Source organism: Patiria miniata, unplaced genomic scaffold (assembly GCF_015706575.1).
Source record: "Patiria miniata isolate m_02_andy unplaced genomic scaffold, ASM1570657v1 HiC_scaffold_1, whole genome shotgun sequence".
NCBI classification, from domain to species: domain Eukaryota; kingdom Metazoa; phylum Echinodermata; class Asteroidea; order Valvatida; family Asterinidae; genus Patiria; species Patiria miniata.
The window spans coordinates 27,794,179-27,807,933 of NW_024037047.1; the positions used below are offsets into that span (position 1 = coordinate 27,794,179).

At 38.6% G+C, this 13,755-nt stretch overlaps 1 protein-coding gene across 1 annotated transcript in view; it reads left to right on the forward strand.

Annotated features, from left to right (window-relative positions):
- Positions 1-13,755, forward strand: part of LOC119727475 — a 38,228-nt gene that overhangs the window by 22,442 nt on the left and 2,031 nt on the right. The window contains exons 5-6 of the mRNA XM_038199368.1: positions 3,804-3,839; positions 8,636-8,793. Of these exons, the coding sequence (XP_038055296.1) occupies positions 3,804-3,839; positions 8,636-8,793 (194 nt within the window). The remainder of the gene's footprint in view (positions 1-3,803; positions 3,840-8,635; positions 8,794-13,755) is intronic.

The window sequence follows — 13,755 nt, forward strand, 5'->3', positions numbered from 1 at the left end:
ATAAATGTTTGTCGACGTCTTGCAATAGTTCGAGTTTAATTTCCGAGTGTTTCAATAGAGCATCCCAGGACAATCCGGGTGCGGTGTAATAATTGGCTGGATCTAGCCCGTAGTTTGTAATGCACGTTCTTCTAAAGTTTTCAAATACGCCTGCAAGTAATAACGTATCGGTGGTCACGTACAAGTCGTGATATTCTCCTAGATTGTGTATATTAAACTCGTTCCACACGCGTTTAGCTCTGTCGTAGTCTTGTTGCGATATATGTTCGTCTTTTAGTCTGCTATAAAACTTGCTGATGGGTGGTAGGCTGGTCTCTTGAAACTTATCAAACGAGTTCATATATTCGTAGGGATAAATTCCTTTTTGTAATAGCAAGTCAGAATGTTTAAAATGCTTTTTGAGTAGCTGAAACGACTCTTTTGGACAAGCTTTCACTAATTTATCCAACGACGATGCCATAAAACTAAACGAGTCTAGAAATCGTAGATTTCCTATCGAGAACGAAATATACTTTTCTGAATTTTTAGCGATCACTTGTATTTCTGTTTGACTATCGTATTCTGTCATTCCCTGCATGATTAAATGCGCGTCGTAATTTTGTAAATTGTGAAAAAAGACTGGTATCGGTGTACAACCGGGTTTAATTTGTAGTTTGAGGTTACAATAAGCGTGTGCAGCACCCCTATACTTACCAGTGACGTGGCAGTGATCTCTCACCTTTCTAAATTTATTAATGCTCTTTTGGCAGTCGAGACATTTAGACTCGATAAATCCCTTACTATTTTTATACTGATATTCTTTCTTTTGTTTTATCGTCTTGGGTTCCCTGGGGTTCTGGCACTGACAGTTGCTCGAGTAATTGGGATAAATTGGTTTCTCGCAAATCCAACACGCGTTTGTTTTATCATGATGGTCTTTAGCTCGCTCGTTAAATTTCATGGTTTGGGGTTTTTCAAATATGCAATTAATATCGCTTTGTAATTGTAACAGCGTCGTTATAAATCTAGTTGAAGCGTCTTTGCCTCTATAAGTCTCTTGATACACATTTTTACCGTCGCATCGGACGACAACTAGCGAATAACCGCTAGCTTTGTGAACGTTAATCTTTTTTGTGTTTGTCTCTTTGTCTGTGGATGTTGTTGTTTGTAATATGGATTCAAAGTCAGCATAAATGACAAATGGTGCTTTTTGTTTGTGCCTATAGTTTTTAAATTCTAATATCGGTACGTCTCTTTCGCCTGGTTGCCCGTCTATATATTTTGGTTTACCCAGAGGAAATACAATCTTTGATGGATGCGCATCTATACCCTTACAATCGGCGATATGTCTGTCTAATTTGTTTTGATTGGTAAAATGACATAGACATCTTCGACAAAAATATTTCTTACATTTATGTTTCGTAACGTCGTACATTAACCTCGTAAAATATTTTATCCAACAATAGTGATGCTTGTCACCTTTAGAAATCAAAAGCAGATCAATCTCTCGTGACCCATAGTTTTTAGACACGTATAATGGATATATCTCACCCTCATAACCGTATACGTTTATCGATAAATTATTTTGTCTTTCTATCTTGGGTATCTGATCGACCGGTGTCGGAAAGTCAACGCCTTTAAAACTGAGTCCGTCGTCTTTGGTGTATACAACAGGTTCTTCTTTATGAATTTTATAATTAGGATTATTTCTTATTTGATTTTTTACTTTATCCGTATACAACTCAAGAGCAGCTCTCAAACACCATCTCAAACACTCATCGTCTTTGTTTTTGATGTTGATCATCGCCTTCTTAATTTTAAGATATTCGGGTAGGTCTATGTAGGAACTACCTCTCGCTGGATTATATCTGTTGATGTTGATGTATAACGCCATTATCTTTTTTAAAACCCAACCCGATCCTTGATTCGTATACCTTTCATCCTTTTTGAATAGCTCTTCGATCTCTTCTTTTAAAGCCTGTTTTATTTGACTTTGATTTAAAACGGCTTTTTGCTTGCTATAATGAATAGCTTCGATCGTTTCGATCGTACCATCCGGTTTGGTTTTTTCGTATTTTATTTTGATTGTGAGCTCCATTTTTAAACCTCTCAGCTCTCTCAATTCAGACTTGATTTTATTGACTATTTGTTCCTTGTGCGAATCAAAAAACTTGATTAAATCATGGTTATAAAGTCTGGGGTTTAATTCCCAGTTTCTGTAGTAATTTCTAAACCTTCTCGTTTCTCTAAAAGCTGACTCTGTAAAGTATTCGGGTTGTCTGTATGTTTTAATCGCCGAGATTAAATCTTTTTTCAAAACTCGTCCTTTATAACCCGTCGGTACGTATTCTAGATTGTGTTCGTCTACAATCTGTTTGAGCTCATGTAGTGTCTTTTTCCTCAAGTTTTTAAATTTACTTTCATAATGTTTTATCCCCTCGATGTAAACTTTACGAGTAAGAGAAACATTTTCATTGTGCGGTATATTATACCGCTGTACGTAATCACGCAGCGTGGCTTTGTTCCATTTAGAATATCCTTTGACGGTCGGTCTAAACATATTACTCTCCATTTTATTATAGGAAATATAATATTTTTTCTTCATTTTTTTTGAGGTTAGACTTTTAGATTTATAAATAATTAGACTCCCCTCATTCGTGCCTCAACACGTTTCAAGGTCGCGTTGTTTACGCCAAATTTTTATCATGCCTCAACACGTTTCAAGGGCACGTGATGGTGACTCACATATTTTTCAAGGTCACGTGGTGGTGACATCACCTCATTTTAGCGACGACAGATTTTTTTTTTTTCTCTCTCTCTCTCGGCGTCAGGATTTTTTTTTTTTTTTTTTTTTTCTCCCGGCGTCAGAGATATATTTTTTTTTCTCTCTCTCTCTCTCTCGGTGACAGGATTTTTTTTTTTTTTTTTTTTTTTCTCCCGGCGTCAGGATTTTTTTTTTTTTCTCTCTCTCTCTCCCGGCGTCAGGATTTTTTTTTTTTTTTTCTCTCCCGGCGTCAGATATTTTGTATTCTTTTTTTTTCTCTCTCCCGGCGTCAGGATATTTTTTTTTTCTCTCTCTCTCTCGGCGTCAGATTTTTTTTTTTTTTTGAGATCGGGGGATTTCCCATTGGCCCTGTACTACCCACAGACCTATGACAAAGTCTGGTACCCTGACTTCTCATTAATGGCCCTGTACTACCCACAGACCTATGACAAAGTCCAGCACCCCCGCCTCCCTTACTACTTATGTGTACATGTAAACCATGTACCTGTACTCGATGTTGGTAAAGCTTTTGATAAAACGAGCAGTTGAAAATGACCGTGCGGGTTGATTACTAATTGGGATTTTGAAATGTTGGCAGCTATGGATTTATCCCTACCCATGTTTTGACCAGGGCAGTGGGGAAATGGGCAATGGCATTATCATGTGTTGGGGAAAATGCTGCTCATTGAATCCTGTCAGCATGGCTTTACAAAGAAGTTGAAGTAGTTCTGAAATAAGCAAAGAGTAACTCTAGGCAATCTTAAATGAAAGTAAAATTTGACATAAAAGTGTTTCTTTTCTTGTTTTTTTTTAAGGATAGAGCACACCTATCCACCAGTATTGGTGCTCAAGGCACTGCATCATTAAGTTAAAAGTGCACATTACCTGGAATGGACATAGCATTTTCATACAATGTGCTTGTTATGAACACCTCAACAGAAAGTTTCTGGATTTTTTTTTCTCAGTTTTTTCCCTAATTTCTTGTTGGTCTTCATGAAACTTGGGCCTGAATAAATTGTGCAAACGTTTCAGTTTCATGTCTTATTATTTTCATTGACAGATAACACTGTTGGTTTCCGGCTTGGCGCTTACAAGGGTAAGTATTTCCTCAGAAGTTTCCTTTTTGCAAAAGACGTAGATCAGCTTTCATGTTTGATTGGATCGGCTGTCGAGGGGCGTGGCCTATTAGTAGCTACTACTGATCAATTCCAACCAATCAGAATGCAACACACAGAAAGATTGATAGGTTCACATATTGTGCACTGTCTAATATGTCTGTCAGGAATTACTAATTGAGAAGAAAGAAACAAGCCACAAAAGACTTTAACCCTTGTCATCCCCTTTGCTAACCAATATGTTGGCTTACTTTTCTGGCATGAATATTGAGGGTATATGTTTGTACTTTCAACATTGACCAGCAAGCTCTTTTACTCAGTAGGGATTTTTCAACAATTACATTTGTACAAGCAAGAATTAGGTTTTAAATACAAAATTCAGGAAAATCACTGTTTGTTTAAATGTTACTAGTGTACACTTTTATTTATTTTATCACTGATCTTGCTTTTACACGAAAATTTGTTTGTCCTCTAAAAAGTGTGTGACTTTTAGAAACATGGTTTGCCCTGCAATTTGTTTTTTCAAGTATTACTAGGTATCAGAAAGACGTAAGAGCTCAAACTCAAATTTGGTGATAGTATATTTCTGTATTATTTGTGGTTAGAGTGTTAAATTACACAAGGAAATAGCAGCTTTAATGAACATATAAAAAACAGCAATTCCTTGGATACTGTGCAAATTAAGATACATCTTGTATGATGCTAACTTTACAACAACATTCATATTTTACAGCTTTGATTTTTCAATTACCCAAATTTGAAGTACCCTTGAGTCCATCTAAAAGAAATATTAGAGTATTGCTTTGCATTCTAACATCATACAGACATGGAGCTCATAATGTAATACAACAGACTAGTGGTGCTACACAGAATATGTACAATTATAGAGCATGCAAGTCTCGCCAGTTCACATTCACTTTTTATGTAAACATCTTGGTACCAAACACTGACTGGTCTGGCCACAGACTCCCGTTTTTGAATTCAACCAGTGAACGGATGTGGAGGTCAACATTTTTTCAATTTACTCAAGTAATCAACTTGCAATATTGTTTTAATGTGTTGTAAATTGGAATGATGATTTCTTGTTCAGAACCCATTCTTTGCCCTTGACTGGATAAACCTAGTAAAATCACCTAGGTTTTTGAGGGCAAGTTGCATGCTCTATTGACAGAAGTGGAGTCGAAATTGCTGACTTTAACTATCAACCAGCTAGTAGCTGTGAAGACACCTTTGATACACCAGACTTAAATTCCATACTGTACATCTAAAGCCTACAATGGTCTCGTATGTCCTCTGCAGCAAAACGTCTATTCAGTTTGATTTTTCGTTGCTAAAGATAGAATTCAAGAAAGTTTGTACAAATATTTTACACTTTATTTGGTTTTCAAAAAGTATTTGGTGTTTGTATTTGGAATCAGATGCTCCTAATGCATAACTTGCAACTTTGTTGATCTGTTACTTAGGCTGTGTCTGAAACGGGCTTATAGAGCTATGGCTACGGCTATTGTCAGGTTGTTCACATGTAACTGTAATGGATGAAGACCTAGACAATAGCCATAGACATCTCACTTGCTCATATTAGACTTTAAAATAAAATAGCAATTTAGTCGTTTTTTCCTTCTCTAATTGGAGTTGGTCTTTTTAATCTGTTCATTTGTGCATCAGGTCTTGACCCATAAGATAACCATTCCACCAGCACCTCTGACGTACCGGTGACTGGCGATGCCATAACGGATCCTTACCGCTATCTGACGCAACAGCACTTCACCTCAGAGATCTTCAAGATTGAGATCCAAAACCTCCCAAGACACTTTGGATGTGCGGTGAGTTTGCTCTCTAAGCATTCAACCCTTGATAACGATAATCATACAGTTTTGTGCTCTTGTAAGAGTTCATATTGTGCTCCATGGTTGGGATTTCTTAAGGTCTTTTTATGCATCAGAACTGATTAAAAGGCCATTGAATGAATTTCACTAGCCTCATCTTTATATGAAAGTAATGGTTAACAACTAGATACTTGGTCATTTTTTTCCCCAGTTCACTTTTTACAATGCCAGTACACTTTAAGAGTTGTTTCTAATGTAGCTGTGAAGTTGAACTAGTTGTTTCACATTTACAGCTTTGGGCTTTTCTGTGTAATATGAACCTAACATTCATTGCATTGTGCATTTATACATGTTCAAAGCAGTTTGTACATTAAAGCATCTCATTGGCTGCATCATCATGCCATGTGCTAAATGAGCGCAACAGTCGCATCAAACTCGACCAAAACACTTTTGTAATTTTTTTGTCATCAAACAGCAGTGGCCCTGAAGTTCCAGCTCATGACATCACTGCACTGTTTCGTGAAAATATTTAATCGCCTGGAACATCCTAAGACTTAAAACGCAGAGGTGGATTTCATAAAATCAAAAACTGAAATATGTTTCAAAGGCACCTAAAAAATTACATATTTACAGTGGAAAAATGTCCGGTGTATCATATATGTTAGTGCCAATATGTGTATATTTTCACACTGAAAAAGTAATAAAAGAAACTTGTTCTTTTAAACATACACGAAAAGCTCATTAAAGTAACAATTAACATAGGCCCTAATGGGATTTGTAATTTTTGAACCACTTGCATACATGCATTGAATGAGTTCCAGCTGTTGGCTTCACTGACAGTTGGTTGCAATCTGCTCTGGGCCTGCACATTACTGATGTCATGGCAGGTTCAGGTATTGGCAATCTGCTTAACTAAAATACATTTGAACTCCAGCATCTTATGCTTTCAATATTTCTTGACATCAAATCTACTTGGCATTTCAGTGAAGAAGATGTATGAAAAAGCCTTAAATCTGCTCTACAGTTTAAACACTACACAGCTCCCCTTACGTGGATGGCTTGCACTCATCAGTTACCAAAAACATTGTTCTTGACAACTTCCGAACGATTGACTCCTTTCTGGTTCTGGATGTGCATACTGCTGCCCTTGTGCTGATGGCTCGGTGCCAGTCAGCCCAGGACATTGTTCCTGAGTACTTGCAAGTGACTGCTGGCTCTCTGCTGGTTCTGGATGTACACACTGTTCCCCTTGCATGGATGGCTTGCAGTTAGTCAGACTTGAGCATTGTTCCTGATGAGAACTTGCAAGCGCTGGGGTCCCTGCTGGTTCTGCATGTACCTCAACATGCACTTGAACATGCTGCTGACTGTGCATGGATGCCTTGCTGCTGCTTGGCCTGGAACATTATTCTTGACAGCTGCCCAGTGACTGCTGACTCGCTGTGTGTTGTGCATGCCCTTGGCTTGGTGGCTTGCTGTTGCTTGGCCTGGCAGCACAGTGCTCTTGGTCATTTTCTGCCTGTGGAATCACATGAAGCTCAATCTGCTTCCCTGGCTGCAATGGTCGGCTTGGATTCCGTCTTGGGCAGCAACGACAGCACAGTATGAGGAATGAGAAAGCCTTGACTACAGCTTCACGAAAGTCAGTGTTTGTGGCACTGTAGACCATGGAATTAATTGAGCTATTGATCAGTTGCAAAATGTCAATGCATGTAATCAGAATAAGTATTGTCTCTCCAAGTTCCAGATTGGCAACAATCTGAGCAGTTGAAGTATACTTTGATGCAAGTGCATGTATTATCATAATTGCAGCTGCAGTGTACAGTGAATTCAGAATGAAGAAAACAGCAGTGTTGATGATAACCATGCAGAGTACCTTGCCTGCTTGCTTGGGATGGTTCGGAAACAGGGCTGATTGCTTGCACACTTTCAGTACTACATAGAAGTACAAAGCAAGAGTTGCTATCAAAGAGGCAATGTTGATAATGGAAAGAATCCCAAAGTAGACTTTATTGAAGACAGCATCAGTTAATGGTAAGAAAATCAGAATCACACCAACAATAATTGTTGGCACCCAGAGTCCTGCTGATATCTTTGCTGCTCGAGATTTAGAGGCCTTTTCTTTGAACGTTATAGGATTGCGCACTGCAGAGAATCTCTCAGCTGCTATGGTAACCACAAAGAAATTAGAAGTAGCGATGAACGTGCATTGGCCACTTGATATTGCATTGTTGACCAACAAGTTGTACTCTGTAGGTGAAGACAGTGCAAATATGAAGTAATTCATAAGGTAGAGGGAGTCAGCCACAGCCAGATTGGATAAGTAGATGTTGATGATTGTACGCATGGACTTCACTCGAATGACTGTGAATAGAAAGACAAAGTTTAAGCAGAGGCCGTTTGGTGCAATGATTTCAGCACTTAACCATGTTATTTGTTTAGTTCTTTCTCCACTCATGTAAAAGTTCTCACGATGCTTTTCAACTTCAGTTTTCCACCCAGTTGATGGAGTGGAGCTGTTTTGGTAGTCATCACCCATAGTTCATGCACAATGTAGCATTGAGCTCCGTGAGCCACATGTTGTTCAGATGCAGCAAAGAATGTTCTTCTCTATTTCAAGATCACTCCAGATTTATACTTACAGGGATTGTAAGACCTTGAGCCAAATACATTTGTGTAATGTATTTGGAATCAGATGCTCCTAATGCATAACTTGCAACTTTGTTGATCTGTTACTTAGGCTGTGTCTGAAACAGGCTTCTAGAGCTATGGCTATGGCTATTGTCAGATTGTTCCTATGTAATTGTTTTGGGTGAAGACCTAGACAATAGCCATAGACATCTCATCTTGCCCATTTTAGACTTTAATATACCTCAAAAAATACCAATTTAATCTTTTTTTCTTCCTCTCTAATCGGAGTTGGTCTTTTAATCTGTTCATTTGTGCATCAGGTCTTGACCCACAAGATAACCATTCCACCAGCACCTCTGACGTACCAGTGACTGGTGCTGCCATAACGGATCCCAATCACTATCGGACACTACAGCACTTCACCTCAGAGATCTTCAAGATTGAGATCCAAAATCTCCCAAGACAATTTGGATTTGCGGTGAGTTTGCTCCCCTAACATTGAACCCTCAATAACAATAACCATACAGTTTGTGCCTTTTTATAGGAGTATGTATGTATTGTGCTCCATGCTTGGGATTTGTCAAGGTCTGTTAATAACAGAATCAAAAGGCTGTAAAATGAATTTCACTAAAACATGAAATATCCTAGCCCTGTGTTTGTATGAAAGTAATGACCACATTTTATGCACACTTTTTTGCAATGCCCGTGCACATGTTCACAATTGTTTCTAATATTGCTGTGATGTCGATTTAGGTATTTTACACTTCACAGCTTTGGGATTTTCTGTATAATTTATGAACCTAAAATTGATTGCATTGTACATACTGTGTAAAGGTTTGTACATTTAAGTATCTCATTGGCTGCATGCTATGTGCTAATGAATGCAACAGTCACATCAAACTTGATCAAAACACTTATGTTACATTTTGTCCCCTCAAACAGCAGTGACACTGAAGTTCCAGCTCATGACATCACTGTATTTGTCATGAACATGCATCTTGGCACCATCATAAAAATATGTAAAAGCCTGAAACATCCAAAGACTTGGAATACAGAGGTGCATTTCCTAAAACAAAAACCTCCAAATCTGTTTCAAAAGCACTTAAAAAAAACCTCTTTATTTCCAGTGAACTTTCAGGGTTATCCATATGTTAGTACCATTACTTGTACATTTTCACACTGAAAAAAGTAACAAACTTGCTCATTAAAAGGAAGGGTAGGTCATTTGTCATTTGTGCATTTTTTTTTCATTTGAAGCTACAAAAGTGCTCAAAATCTAAAAACGGGTGCTTAACAACTAACATGATGAAGTTTTAGCTCTGTGAATGCAGTATATTCCAAACATATATTCTAGGATCTCAGGTTCAATTCAAAAGTTGCTGAGTCATGTTTTATATTGTGTCTGAATTCAGCCCCAGGGACACATTCTCATTCAGTCAATTGCAGCTACGCGATGTCATGCACTGAACTGACGAATAATAGCAACCTAGTGTGCGTCGTGTCGACGCTTGTGTGCACATATTCATGGATTCACCGAATTTACAAACCAACTACATGAACTAACATGATGCATCGTTAAAAATTGCTTTCTTTCATTGTTTCCTTTAAAATGACAGCATGCCAGAAAGAATGATTTCACAGGGAGTTTAGTGCCATTAAAACCAAAAGCCTTTTAGCAATAATTTTGTCAGTTACTTTTTGGATAGCTGCAAATGATCTACTCTACCTTTAAACACGAACAAAAGTTTGATTCAAATAATTAAACTATTTAGGATTTGTTCATTTCTGAACCTTTTACATACATACATTGCATGAATACCAGCTGTTCCCTTTACTGATAGTTGGTTGCAATCTGCTCTGGGCGGGCCTGCACATTACTGATGTCATGGTGCGTACATGTATTGGCAATTCCCTGAAGTAAAACACATTTCAACTCCAGCATAATGTGCTGTTAATGTTTCTCGATGTCAAATCTACTTGGCATTCCAATGAAGAAGATGTATGAAACGGCCTTAAATCTGCTCTACACTTTGAACACAGCAAGTTCAAAAGCAGCACTCACTCTACACACTGCTGCCCTTAAAGACAGCTTGCACTTATCAGGTACCAGTGAACATTGTTCTTGACAACTTTCCAAAGATTAAATCCCTTCTGGTTCTGGATGTGCATACTGCTGCCCAGGACATTGTTCCTGAGTACTTGCAAGTGACTGCTGGCTCTCTGCTGGTTCTGGATGTTCACACTGTTCCCCTTGCATGGATAGCTTGCAGTCAGTCAGACTAGAGCATTGTTCCTGATGAGAACTTGCAAGGGCTGGGGTCCCTGCTGGTTCTGCATGTACCTCAACATGCACTTGAACATGCTGATGACTGTGCATGGATGCCTTGCTGCTGCTTTGCCTGGAACATTGTTCTTGACAGCTGTCCAGTGACAGCTGTCCAGTGCTTGGTGGCTTGCTGCTGCTTGGCCTGGCAGCATGGTGCTCTTGGTCATTTTCTGCCTGTGGAATCACACGAAGCTCAATCTGCTTTCCTGGCTGCGATGGTCGGCTGGGATTCCGTCTTGGGCAGCAACGACAGCACAGTTTCAGGAATGAGAAAGCCTTGACTACAGCTTCACGATAGTCAACGTTTGTGGCACTGTAGACCAGGGAATTTATTGAGCTATTGATCAGTTGCAAAATTTCAATGCATATAGTCAGAATATGTATTGTCTCTCCAAGTTCCAGATTGGCAACAATCTGAGCAGGTGAAGTATAATTGGATGACACTACACGTGCATGTATTGCCATAATTGCAGCTGCAAAGGTCAGTGAGTTCAGAATGAAGAAAACAGCAGTGTTGATGATAACCATGCAGAGGACCTTGCCTGCTTGCTTGGGACGGTTTGGCAACAGGGCTGATTGCTTGCGTACTTTCAATACTACATAGATGTACAAAGCAAGAGTTGCTATCAAAGAGACAATGTTGATAATGGAAAGAATCCAAAAGTAGACTTTATCGGAGACAGCTTCTGTTAATGGTACGAAAATCAGAATCACACCAACAATAATTGTTGGCACCCAGAGTCCTGCTGATATCTTTGCTGCTCGAGATTTAGAGGCCTTTTCTTTGAACGTTATAGGATTGCGCACTGCAGAGAATCTCTCAGCTGCTATGGTAACCACAAAGAAATTAGAAGTAGCGATGAACGTGCATTGGCCACTTGATATTGCATTGTTGACCAACAAGTTGTACTCTGTAGGTGAAGACAGTGCAAATATGAAGTAATTCATAAGGTAGAGGGAGTCAGCCACAGCCAGATTGGATAAGTAGATGTTGATGATTGTACGCATGGACTTCACTCGAATGACTGTGAATAGAAAGACAAAGTTTTAGCAGAGGCCGATTGGTGCAATGATTTCAGCACTTAACCATGTTATTTGTTTAGTTCTTTCTCCACTCATGTAAAAGTTCTCACGATGCTTTTCAACTTCAGTTTTCCACCCAGTTGATGGAGTGGAGCTGTTTTGGTAGTCATCACCCATAGTTCATGCACAATGTAGCATTGAGCTCCGTGAGCCACATGTTGTTCAGATGCAGCAAAGAATGTTCTTCTCTATTTCAAGATCACTCCAGATTTATACTTACAGGGATTGTAAGACCTTGAGCAAAGTGTAATTGAAACAGAAAGTTTCTTGTTCTTTTCCTTCTTTTTCCCCCAACATTTCTGTCCGATTTTAATGCATGTGACTATCTTGTGGTATCAGTTCCTGTAACCAAAGCAGATGCATGTTAGTCAGTTTCACTACTTGCACTGACATGAAATCTGAGAATTGAATTTGTTTCAGTTTTAATGATTGGCTCCAGATTAAACATGCGTATTGTGTACATGTAATTGTTCTTTTTATACAAGTCGTTCCTTCACAAGGCATAACTGCCACTCAATGTGAGGGCTACCGCACAAGAAGAAAAGACAGAAAAAAAAGAGGATGATAGAAAATGAAGACAATTAAGTTTAGTGTGTATGAGAGATGCATGTTCACATTGTGTTTATACAGGGTGATTAAAAAAAAAGTGACCCGCACTCAAGAATTGTTTTTTTACTTAAGCAATCAAATTAGATACACCCGAAGAAATATGTCTTAAAAGAGCATGTTCTTACACTCATCTGAAAAAAACCCAATCACTAAATTTGATCGTGCCATCCAAAGTTATGCATGTTTTACTAAAAAGAACCTGTTTGTGTAGCTGTGCAAGGAATGCGATAATATTGAAAGCTAAATGAGCTAAGTGAGAATTACAGATTACACACAAGTATTCAAATACAAATGAGATTTTAATAATTGAAATCAAGAGAATTTTTACTATCAGGTTGTGTTTTTTGAATATGAGAAGCAAGTTAACTCTCTTTTTTTCTTCGAAATATCGATGGTGATTTTGTATCTTTTCCTTTGCAAGTTCTTGTTCATTCATGGAGGTGGGAAAACAATTGATGTTTCATTATCCTCATTGGGAGATGTATTATCAGTTTGCAGCACGGTACAGTTTTGGTGGACAGCCAAGTTTTGCGATCGTTTTATTGAAATAGACATGAATTGGGAATAGAGTTTGCAATTTAAGTGAAATTTTCACAGTTAATAGTCAATAAGATGCAGACTTGTATTCGAGTCACATTTCTCGAGTCTAAGTCCGAGTCCCGAGTCCTCCAGTTCAAGTCCGAGTCAGAGAGTCACAAAGGTTGAGTCCAAGTCCAAGTCACGAGTCACCTCTTTGTATCAAAAAACGTACATTTTAGGGAATTCAGAGATTCAGAGTCACCTTTGATATAGTATGGAAATACGTACATTTCAGGTGCTGTACATTTTCATTTTTCCCCACAGCTTTTCTCTAATTTTCTCTGGAAATGAGGAGTTCATTTGCAAAAACAGTTATAAAGGCAATTCAGACAAAACTGGTATTGGCCTAACTTTTGCATTTGAAGTTCAGGCGTTTCAAATATCTTTTTTTAGACTTCTAAGTTCTATAGACGTCGTGAAAGGTAGCGATTGAAGTTGGACGTACATGTACGCGTAGTGCCGGTTTTCTCCTCTATTTTCTTCCTGCAGAACTTGCATTCTGCACTTGATCTTCCATTGGCATTTCTCTTGATGTTAAGATATCCAAAATTGACAATTTTTGAAGTGGATGCCATCATGATCTACGTACGTTGCAACTTGCATGTAACGTTACCGAAACGGGCAGATCAGCAGACTATTCATATCGCGTTATCGCGATGCGACAGCAATACACGTGTGAACGACACGACGTCTGACAAGAAAAGTCTGGTACCTTACCCTATCAATCTTGCACCAATGCAGTATTGCGTGTTGATGGCGGGGTACAAGTTTCAGTGCATTGATTTCTATAAGTCAATATATCGGTAACCGGCCACGGCCACGCACGCACCACATCGAGCGCCC